Source organism: Anoplophora glabripennis, unplaced genomic scaffold, assembly GCF_000390285.2.
Source record: "Anoplophora glabripennis isolate ALB-LARVAE unplaced genomic scaffold, Agla_2.0 scaffold560, whole genome shotgun sequence".
Taxonomy (NCBI): Eukaryota; Metazoa; Arthropoda; class Insecta; order Coleoptera; family Cerambycidae; genus Anoplophora; species Anoplophora glabripennis.
Window position 1 is genome coordinate 146718 of NW_019416713.1, and position 12551 is coordinate 159268.

Sequence of the window (12551 nt, forward strand, 5' to 3'; positions counted from 1 at the left end):
CAACTATTTAGGCTTCCTTCCAGAATTTCCTACCTAAGTGCCTGTTTTTTGTGCTTCCTTCTATCGACCGTTAATATTACTTTTTCATTGTTATACAACACCTATGTAACAGGTGCCGTGGAAGTTGATAAGATAAGTACGGTTTTGCACAATATATTTTTACTTAATGCAAAAAATGAACATATTGAGAACTACTACTCTCAAGAGACACATCACAGAAGTGTTGGGGATGTTGCCACCTACTTAGTGAACCCTTAAGCGAACTTATAAATAAAAGTTTTTATTTTACGTTTTTATTGCATGATTTCAATTAAAAAGTTTATCGGTGAAAACAACATTATTTCATAAATTATTTATTGGTAATAATGTGTATATTTTTCTATAATTACTCATTTTCTAATTATGCTTATAAACTACAATAAAATGACCTATTTGAATGCTTAATCTTTTGCGTTTCTTCTTCAAAATTTATCTAACAATTTTATTATTATTTATGTGACAAACTTATGAACTAATGAGAAAAAACATTTAACAAGGAATGGCAATAAGACCCAGTGCCTTTCTAACAGCATATCCGCTTGAAAAAATGTCGTGAGGAAATTCCAAACCACTTAAGTTGAGCATATGAACAAAAAAGTTAACGGTGCTTGCGAAAAGCTTAAATGTATTCAAATTGTCGAGGAATTTGGAAGCCGCAAAGCATATTAAATGTATACAGCGTAAACAATTTTTTTCTTTTTTTTATCCATAAGCAACAAAAGTCAGGCTCAGTTTGTATGTAAATAATAGCAGTTGTTTATCACGCTTTTTGTTTGGATAAAGACCGTTACAGGCGACCGTCTTTTTCCAGTTGCTTTGTTTCACTTTTCGTGACTATATCCTGATTTAACAAAAATTAGAGATTTCATTACTACCCACATAAACTAAAACAGAATAGAAATAAAAGCAGATGTGGTGTTATTTAATACAAAATATCGTCCACTAAAAAAATACATATTAAATACACTGCATTGGAACATACAACCACAGAAAATGGGAGTTGTAGTAAAAAATTGAGAAACTGTGGAACGACAAGTCAGAAAACAAATTCACAAAAATTTAACACAGAAAATTTAAACTAATAGAAGTATTTAACAAATTTAAAAAAGTTTATGCCATATAAAAATTTAAATACAAATTTTGACATGATTCGTCAGAAACATAAAAAGTTAGTTACTTTGTACAAAAAAAACTATATTTATTGGACATGCTTATCCAGAAACGAGTAACAGTATAAAAATTTTTTAATACTGGAAAAAAAATCGGAATATTTAGTTAATAATTTAGATTCTTAATAAATGACATTAGTAGAAGTAGTTTTAAAGATGGTATTTTTAGTAATTAGAAATCGCGATTTACGTGTATAATAAAATTTGGTTTAATAACGAACATTTTATGTAAAAAATTAAAATACAAACAAAAAATAATTCGAAAATAATGGAATAATGAAATATTCCACTCTACGACTTGTCTATAAATTTTCATGTTGAAAGACGAACTTATTGAGAATTTTTCAAAGAAAAAAACGCCACTCTCTGAAAAAGCATTTTTTTGTTTTAAAAATAAAAATTCAAAAAAATGAAAGTATATTATTTTTATATTTTTAAAAAACTATATATATCAAAAAAAACAAAAAGAAAAAAGTTTATGATATTTTATTTTTTGCCAAGTTACAGGTATTTGAACATTTTTTACCCAAAATATTCAAATGCTCATATCTTCTTAAGGGGTCAAAATAAAAATTTTAAAAAATTATGAAAGCTTCTCTAAATAATACCAAAAAATTGGGAAAATTAACAATATATTGACGTAATGCACTAAGACCAATAGTTACTTCAAGGAAATTCTTGGAGACCATAAAAAAACAACTTTAATAATAAATTATTGTGTACTTATACAACTTTTTCAAGCTTCACTCTTACATTCCACATTAACAGCACAACTATTTGCCTCAAGAGCTCCCAGAAAATCAACTAAGCGCTTTTACATTCACCGTTCAGCTCTCCGTAGTATCATCCTAACGATCTTCCCCATAAACCGTATAATTGTTTCAGCTGCTGTACACCCGGATAGCTGTCTGTCTCTGGAACAGCTCGGAACAGTTGAAAAAGCAGCTGGACGCCTCTACCCATTCCAACCAGTACCAGGGATTATGCAGGAAGCAGTCCACCAGGCAGAGCAAGAAGGTAAGTCTGGATGGGTTAGGAGATCCGTACACTACAGGTTTATTGCACGAGTTTAACTACAAATAAGTTTACACAACAAAGTTGCAGTTATGAACTTAAAATAGAAATAAAATAGTACTCAGAATGCACAAAGTAAAGGAGGAAAGTTGAAACACTTTATTGGGTGTGCCAATTAAAATAGCAGGAATCAAACAACAATCCAACTTTCTTGGGGATTTTATTTTTTAAATCTTACATTTATTTCTATTGTTAACTGGGATATTATTATGTATAGTTAAATTACAGCACACCAGCTTGTAAAAATTAAAAACTTACCGTAATAGCAATAAAAAAAATTATCTACCTTTCTATTTCTTCTAAAATATATTGTGTAAACCTATTAAATTGGACTCTTACGTAAGCGAATTTGTGTGCGAATGTGCAGGTGTCTCTTTGAATATTAATAACGATAATTTAGCAATTTTAGTTTTTTACAGATCTCCAGATCCTAAACATAGCATAAATGCATTTTTTAATTATTTTGATTCAATTATTTGTAATGTTTTATTTAATCATAAATATCTTATTGTATGCGGTGATCTAAACATTAATCGACTAATCGATTCTCCTTCGAAACGTATACTATTTGACATTATGGACAGTTTTGACTTGGAATGTATGCTTCCTGTTGAACCTACAAGATGCTTCAATAATTCTAATTCTGCGGGAGATTATGTAATTTCAAATTTACCAAATATGACAAGCATAAATTTAGATTTGAACATATCAGATCACAAAGCACAAATGTTTAGTTTTGAACTGCACCAGTCTGCTCAAATAATAAGTGATACATATAAGATACAAACTAAACGCATGTTTTCTGAGTCAAATTTGTTCAATTTAAAGTATCAACTATCAGTAACTGATCTTGGCGATCTCTACCATATAGGCGATATTAACAAAGCATGGCAATATTTTTGGAACAATTTACTATANCTTGTAAAAATTAAAAACTTACCGTAATAGCAATAAAAAAAATTATCTACCTTTCTATCTTTCTTAGTAATTATTATATTCAGATTTATTTACAAAATGCTGCAAATATTTGGATAATAACTCACTTCGAAGTTCAAAATTAATCCACTTTGCAGAATACAATTTTCAATCAATTGGTTAGATAGAGACACATCTGGACATCCGCCTATACGATTATATTATTTAACCAAGTGTATGGCTGGTGGTGTCTCAGGTGTTGGAAATTTCAATTACTTAGCCTCCAACTACAGTTACAAAGGTTTGCTCTATATTGAAATAAAGCACAAAAAGTGGTACTTCTAATAATACACTCTCTTCGTGTTCCCCAGATATTCACAAAAATATTGCATTTTTAGGTCGTATTAAAGGATATAAGGAAAGTACCTTTGCAGACCCAGAAACAGTATTACCTAGACTAGAACTTTATAAACGGCATATGTATCGTCTCGTCAATGTAAATATCGTTTCATTTATAAAACTACTTCGAAGTGGGTATTGCAATCCTGGATTTAGAACTGTGGCTCGTATCCGTGCACTAGATTTGATACCTCGAAAGGAAAATATCAGCGGATAAAGTAAATTATGAAACAGTGTTTGAGAAAGGAATGGCTATAAACTCCTCTGCTAAGGTGAAGTATTAAATTTCGAAAGAGAAATATTTTAAAGTTTCGTTCAATTTATTTAACTAAAGTCTAAACGCATTCGTTCTGAAACCAATTTTTGTAAGTTTACTCATAAATATATTTCTTGCAAAAAAAACGTTACCATATTGCTAATGTAAATGATGATGGCTATTGAAATATGTTTTTCATAAATATTATTTTAATATATCCGCAGTAACTAGCTTGCTTGTTGGACTAAAACGAACATGCAATTCATTTTATGTCATTTAAATGACTATTATAATATCTACTAAAAAAAACTGGTCGTTTTAAATTCATTACTTTGCCGTTAGTTAAAAGCTTTCCCTAGATTGTTCGAAATTTATAGAGAGCTTTAATATTGTTCTCTAAAAGTGAAGTATATACCAGTTCAGTAACGATGAAATATTTTGTGACATACAGTAAATGCTTTTATAGTTTACTTTTATGGCTACGTATATTGGCGACACATAAATGAGGACACTAAAGTAGGCTATGAATCTTTGAAATAAATTGTTTATGGCCACATTTAACCCAATAATCTAAAACCAACATGTAAAACATACGCTACCATATTCCTACAACTATATTTCCAAAAAATTTGCAGTTTTGTTTTTTTTAAGTTGCTTTCTAGGAAACAAACATGTGAATCCGATACTTTATGAAAGAAAATAAGTATATCCGTTACACCAAAAACAATGAGAAAAAGAGAGAAGTAGAGAAAAATAGTTAAGTTAAAATAATAAGTTTTAAGTTTATTTTTTACCTACTACCGTATTCCTCCCCACGGTTTTCTAAAAGATTCTCAAGCAGTGGCGGCTGGTGCGGGAGGGATCAGGAATGCGGTGGTCATGGTTACCGTCGCGCGCAAGTGAAAGACGGAATGGGAGTGGCATATATTTCGCTTGTAACCAAATAATAGCTATTCACTGCTTTCTTTTTTTATTAAATGTAATTTGTTTACGTGTAAAGTTTTGTTACCTACGTATTGCTTCTTGTATATTTGTTGAAAAATCAGTGGTGCGGGAAATACCAAACTTTAAAGAAAAAGTAATTATAGTCTGTTTAGAAATGAAAGAGAGTAATAAAAGCTTATTGTGTATGCAAATCGTAAATAAATGTAGTACTGGTGCTTATATTCAATATTTTTATATTATGTATTATCGGTATAGATGAGGTCTACTTTTAAAAAACTTTGTGCGATCGGACTGTACTAAATTGTAGCAGGTAGCTAAAATTTAATCCCCGACAATCCGTCTTTGTCTATGCCGCTTCAATTTCTCGGTCCATTTCTCTTATAAGTAAACAATATAAAAACAGCATTTCAAAACATGAGGCTACTTTAAGCATCATGACCGGGTTAAGAGGATTTTTAGTAATTCTAATAAAATTATTCAATATTATTATCAAAATATTTTTTTAAATTTAATGAATAGACTTTTATTCCACACAAAAATATATGTATTTTGAAAATTCAAATTATGGTGAGTAAATGTAGTGTTGTATAAATGTACAATAAAGAAAATAAAAAAGTAGGTATATTAAAATTCATCCTCTGAATATTCTGATGAATTATCTTCGTCTCCTAGATTGATAACGATAGGTTCCACAGTAATTTCAATTAAATTATCGAGTTCCCACATTTTCTCCTCTTCTTTTTGTACATGATGTATACATCTTTGCCAGTTATCTGCAGTTACTCGTTCCAAGGAATTTTTTAACAAAATTTTCACGTCACTTAATTTAAACGTCGTATTATTTCGCGCTACATCTCCTTTTACCTGCGCCCAGACTAATTCGATTGGGTTAAGTTAACAGTGATTAGGTGGTAACCGTAGTACCGTTATTTGGCGATTTGTTGCCATTTCATCGATAACATATTTTTTCTGATCTTTATTAAGATTGACAAGTGTCAAAAGTTCCTTTTTCACCATATTTGTTTCAAAAGAAATGTTTTTTCCGGATAACCATTGAATTATATCGGCTTTCCTCCAAGCAGTCGTAGGCGTCCGCTCGGTCTGCCGTGAATGGTAACTGGCATTATCCATGACAATTACAGACCCCGGAGGAATAAGATCCAACATCTGTGTAAAATACTATTCGAAAACATCTGCGTTCATGTCTTCGTGATAGTCACCTGCATTTTTAGATTCAAATAAAAGTAAACCGCCATCTACAAAACCACTGACACTACCTATATGTGTCACTATTAATCTTCGCCCTTTACCTGAAGGTGCCTTGAACCCTGTTGAAAGTCCATCCAAAAATGCTTATCGAAAACTTTTTACATTTTTATCTTGCCGTACTTTTGTTACAGTATATCCCTCGTTGACCCAAGTTTCGTCTAGATAATAAATATTCCTCCCTTCGTCACGGAATTTTCTAATTGATCTTAAGTAGGATCTTCGCCAACAAATAATTTCATCTTTATCGATAAGAACTGACTTCCTGTTCTGCTTTTCCCAGCAAAAATTCAACTCTCGTAAGACGGCCCATAATTTGCTTCTACTGATTTTTGGCAAATCGTTGTCCTCTGAAAGTTCACTTAAAATTTTGTTTAGCGTTGGTATTCCTTTTTTAAAATAAGATGAGTGTACTTTTCTGCGAATGACATTTTTGAAGAAATCATCTATAACGACTTTTGACCTCCCTGTACATGATTTTGGGGGATTTACAGTATCTTGTTCATTTTTTGTTTCCTTTAAAAGTCTGTAGATAGTCGATTTTCCAATCCCTGTCATTTTTGTTATCATTAGTGTTACCCGATAATTGTTACCCTGAAACGAAGTATTACCACGCCCATGGCCGGTTCTTATCTCGGGGTTTTATTACTCTCTTTCATTTCCAAACAGACTATAAAAAGTTTATTTCGGACAAAAGCAGAAGAATGGACTCTCGCTATAAAAAATAATGTTTAGCACATTTTCCCTATATTTTAATAGTACTAAAAATAAAATTGCCCAATTATATTTGATTTCTTTTTCAATACTTTGTACCTAAATATTTCCGCCCTCCCTGGTATAGACATTAAAATTTATAAATTCTATTTGACAACTTCTTTTTTAAAAGTAAAGCCTAAGGCCTAAGAGAATGTCTAAAGGAATAGGAAAGGATAATAAAAGATTTATATTTCTGTGACACGTTCATGTCGAACAAGAAGGTAGAACTTCTAAAGAATTAAAAGTTGTTGACATTGTATAAACTTTTGTTCCACTTTCTTATACATATTGACCTTCTGCCTAACATGGACAAAGTAAGCCTAAGTTTTGAGTAACGCTCAGCACTTTCACAATTACCTAATACTATAGTAACTTTTTATAACAACTTTATTTATAAATACTTGATGATCCATTTGACGAGGATATCTTCAGCTTTATTACCCTATACAGGGTCTCCGGAAACTCTAAATAAAAAATTTTTGACTGTTCAATAACACAAGTTAACTTCAATTTTTTTTTCTGTTAACAGTTTTTTTCCTAAATCGGTACTTTCGTTATATAGTACCAATCTGCAATGCTCATTGGAAAATTTATCACCACTTCTTTGTCTGCGGTTTCTTTTTAAATAAACAAATTAATATTAAAAATCATTAAGAGATCTTACAAAGACAAAGTTGTCCCCTTATTCCAGTCAGACAACATTAACCGTTTTGTTTAATATTTTGCAACTTCATATTCTGTCCTAATACAGTAGGTTATTAATGTTTTAAATTTCATGATTTTTTTAAATTATTTAAAGGCGTTAAAAGTGTAAACAAAGAAATAAATTTTTTAAAGAGTCTCAAGAATTCTGAAGTACCTGAAGATATAACTAAATTAAATTTAATTACTTCAAATTAAGCCCTTATTTATTACTAAAAACGTGACAAGTTTTGGTCGAAATCGACCAAGTAGTTTTTGAGACACTTAAAAAAACGGTGATCAAAAATGAAACCACTTATTCTTTGGTGTATTTTAAGGGCAGATGTATTTTTGTAAACGTTGTCCAAAATCTGAGGCCTTTTCCTAAAATTTAGATGCTCCAGTGACAGGATGTCGGTGGCATATTTTTCTAAATAAAATAGTACGCCACTGCTTTACGATAACATTCATAATATTTTCGGATTCGTCTTTCAATTTCAATTTCTACAAATTATTACTCTCGTATGATTTTCGAAAAAATCCTGATTTTCGAGTAAAACTTAAAAAACGAACTAAAACAGATCAGATTCAAGCAATAAGTTTCGAACAAATTACATTTTTGTTACTAAAAAGATGTCGCGCCTGTTTTCGTGAAAATGGAGGTATTTTTGAGCATTCACGCAAATCAAATCATTAAAATTATGACTAATGTTATTAATTTCGTTATTTGATTAAATAACCGATTAGTGTTTGTCATGTCATGTCATTTAAGTAAAAGTGCTTTCATTTCGTTTTTAAGTTTTACTCGAAAATCAGGCTTTCTTCGAAAAACATAAGAGAATAGTACTCTGTAGAAAACTGAAAGACGAATCCGAAAATATCATGATATGGTAAAGCAGTGGCGTACTATTTTATTTAAAAAAACATGCCACCGATATCTATCTAAATTTTAAAAAAATGAGAATTTGGACAATGTTTACTTAAATACATGTGCCCAATTTCAAATTATTTCACTTACTAGTTATTAAATTATTAGAAAAAATTAAAAATATATTTTGAAGTTTAACAACCTGTATCTTTTAAACGAAGGTTTTAGGTCACCGTTTGTGAATCACCCTGTATATGTAATATCAGTTAACTTCCATTTTTATGAGTCGAATTGATTCTAATTTATATATTAATTATAAAAATGAGTCTTGCTACTGAAAACAATTTAGAAAATTGTTCTGAATACATTTTAAATGCCGTTCGAGAAGCATTTTCGAGCTTACTTCCTTTAAAATACAGGGAAAAATACACCACATACAAAATATTTCATATACTCCCGTATATGAAATATTTTGTATGTGGAGGATGACAAATCGATGAAAGTGTAAAGCTAACGTAATTTTTTGGAGAAAGTAAGCTATTTTTATACATATTTTACTGTTTTTCATAGAATATTTTTCGTTATTGTAGGCAAAATAGGCAATTTAAATCAGGCAAATCTAAAGACTAGTAAATTTTACGAATACTTTACAAGAATAGTTTATTGCCACAAATTGATTGTACATTTTAAAAACATTTAAAATTATTTAAGGAACCAGTGGCGTACGATTTTTTTTCAAAAAGGGTCCCTTACTCCCCCGATAACTACGCCACTGGAGTGTATTTTGGAATAAGTTATCCATGAAAAAACAGTCCTTACTAAAAAAATGTTATGCTCGAAATTTTATCACTAAATATTTTTTGCCAGTGAAGTTACAGGAAAAATCATATAAATATTTGAAACTTATTTTCGTAGGGAAGCGTCCTATCAAAAATTTTTATAGGGCAAAAGTTGTTTATTTTCATCGGTAGAATACGCCATTAAAGTTTGGCAAAACTTATCATTAACACCCTGAATATTTCATGTGGTAAAGTGCCACTTTAGTAAACGATTTTGAATTTAATAAAATAGTACATTATCAAAATGCGAAATAGTATTAAATTGATAAATAACCACAGGAAAAAGAAAAATAATTTACAGCGTTCTCGATTTATTTTCACATTTGCACTTAATACACACTGACAATGAGTGTATCTTTGTTTTTCTATTATAAACTTGAATAATAAAAGATGGAAATAGCCCCAGTGAGCATTGAGAGCAAAAGTGGCAATAAATCGTGAATAAAATTTTTTACCTGCGGGGTTATTTCTTCACTTACCTATCTACCGCTATGACCAGTATCATAACGGTGTTAACTGACAAAAGACTTTACTATTAACTTCTCGAAAGGGAGTTTATAATTATCATTACACTTTAGTTAATACGTGGGAACTTAGAAATGTTGTACGTTCAGAGAATGAATACCAGATACTTACCGTATGTCGCTCATGTACAAGGTAATCCAGTGGTTGGTTGTATAGGGTGACACTTAAGTTGGAAGAACAAGAAAGAAACGCCAAAACTTCCAGGAAGGGTTTTAATAACAATTAAATCAAAACAAACAAACAAAATAACGACACAACGGGCTCGAACAATATTATTAATTAATTTATTGACAGGAGACAGCGTACCGAGATTCAGGGAATGTGCGATCCATAGCAAAATTTGGAATGACTTTATCCATTATTAACCCGAGATTCTAAAACTAAGTAGACTGCTCAATGTGGAACCCAAGGAAAAATTGCCTTTTCTTTCGAGATCTCTACTGAATTCGACACCTCGCTTCGACAGGCCCATTTCTTGGATCCAGACGTTTCTGTTCTTATCTTACTGGCGGGAACCCTGAATATCGGGACGTTTTGGCATAACTATGCCATGTTAATAGTTATCTAATGGACTGAATTTACATTTATATAAATAATTATGTGACTAATTGGACTTACAAGTATCCCTAGCCCTCCTCTAGTGACTCCGTGTAGCAATACGGGACGGATTAGTCAATCTCATTTAATCTGTTCTTATAGCTTGGAAAATCCGCCTAAAAACCAGCTATTTGATCTATTATTATTTTTCTAACAACTTCTAACAATTTATTCTTGGAATTCCTACGTTCTTCGGAATGCATTTCGCGCGTTATTTGAAATATCGATTTTTCTCTTTATCGCAGATGGTCAACATAATATGTTGAATATGGCCCCGACAGTCTAAGTGAACTTGTTCAAAAATACTGTTAAATTTCATGAAGCCTTCTCCGAATAACAGCCTTATGGCGACGCTAATCCTACTTGAAAACCCTTAACTCTTCGATAAATTAGTGTTGACTGAAATATTTTACTTTTTGGCCCATCCGTTCCGAGAACTAATGAATAAATTACCACGCATCCCGGCTTTTGTTACAATATCAAGACACTTTATGTTTCAAATTTCCAGCATTTAAGAAATAGTTCTGGAGCACTTGGAGCCCTGCTTATGTTCAGTTCTTAGCACTGAGATACCAATCACCAACCTATGGTATTCTGTTATCTGTGGGCACCACTTTTCTAGGAAACCAAAAAAAACAAAGCCTTACTGCCTCGACACTGCTTTAAGTGTCTAATACTTTCTTAAAATCTTATTCATGTTACAGTCACACCTTAACGGAGACGCTACCCTCCTGCAGAACACCTCGAACAGCATGCCCAACCCGAATTCTAGCCAGAACGTGTTAAGAGCCCGACGTGGAGTCATCAAGATGCTGATCATCGTAGTCTGCGCCTTTGCCATTTGCAACCTGCCTTTCCACGCGAGGAAGATGTGGCAGTACTGGTCGTCCAATTATCACGGCGATACGAACTTCAGCGCCCTCTTCACGCCGCTGACGTTCCTCTCGACGTACTTCAACTCGGGAGTGAACCCCCTGCTGTACGCCTTCCTTTCGAAAAATTTCAGAAGGTGGGTAAAATTTTACTGGTAAAGTGGAGGCCATCATGTATGTAAATACTTAAATTAGTCACCAGTTTTATCATGAAAGGTGTAAGTACCTAACTTAATGGAATGGTATTAAATGCAAGGGTTGTCAGATTGAGCAGATTTTCGCCATTTGAACTACAGTTATCTTAATAGTTATCATAAGCACAATCGCAACTCCTTGAATTATTTTGAGTGTGCGCTGAAAACTGTCTACAGGGTCAAACGAGACACTTATTTGTCACAAAAATGAAAAATTTTATTCACAGAAGTACTAACGCTGCCAATTATGTTATTGGAATATGTAAATAATTGTGTGGCGTCGTACTACTTTTGTATTGTTTTTATTGATCAGTTGCTTACAAAAGCTAATATTTATAAACAGTGTCGTAACTGTTCCGCTGTCGTACCATTATATGTATGCATATGAAGAAAGGTAAGACATTTTTTTTTATGAAATTTGAAATTTATTTGCTACTTTGATTTGATAGTAGAACTGATTTATGTGTCAAAGAAATTCACGAAGTTTGTAGCAGTGTAAATCCAAACCCTTTATGAATAAATTTGTGAATTTATTCGTGACTAAAATGTCATTCTAAAACAGCTATTACAATTTATTGACATTTACGTTGAAAAGGGTTTTGTAAAACATTCGTTGTAATAATGAATGCGATCTGAAATATATTTCTGAACAATCAGAAACTGAAATCGTAATCGCTTCAATTTATTTTTTTAATTTAAAAAATATACAAACCTTTTTTTTGTTCTAACATATATCTCAAAAACAAAGCAAATTATAACACATATTTACAGGAAATCATTAATTTGTAGTGACATTAGTTTCAATATAGAATCCTTTTTCAATTAAAAATAGTAGATACTAAGATATCACGAACATATTACACATTGATGCTATTGTAGATATGGCCCATGATATTATTCTTACTGAGGACCCCTACCATCCAGCTATTTTTATCAATATTAATACATATTCAAAAAAATGAAGTTTTCCTTTAAAGCAACAAAATGACTTTAATTTCAAAAAAGCAAATTTTCTTGTTTCGTATGATGTTATTTTGATTACTAACTGGTCTTTCCTTAATGAATACATCAATCCAAATTAAGCATTAGACGCTTTTTATGACAAACTGAATAACATTTTTGAGGACTGGATTTTTTTACCGTACGTAATAGGAAT

At 31.4% G+C, this 12551-nt stretch overlaps 1 protein-coding gene across 1 annotated transcript in view; it reads left to right on the forward strand.

Annotated features, from left to right (window-relative positions):
• LOC108911686 (trissin receptor-like) overlaps positions 1-12551 on the forward strand; it is a 62078-nt gene that overhangs the window by 38638 nt on the left and 10889 nt on the right. Inside the window, exons 5-6 of the mRNA XM_023455279.1 lie at positions 2094-2225; positions 11034-11338. Coding sequence (XP_023311047.1) covers positions 2094-2225; positions 11034-11338 — 437 coding nt within the window. The remainder of the gene's footprint in view (positions 1-2093; positions 2226-11033; positions 11339-12551) is intronic.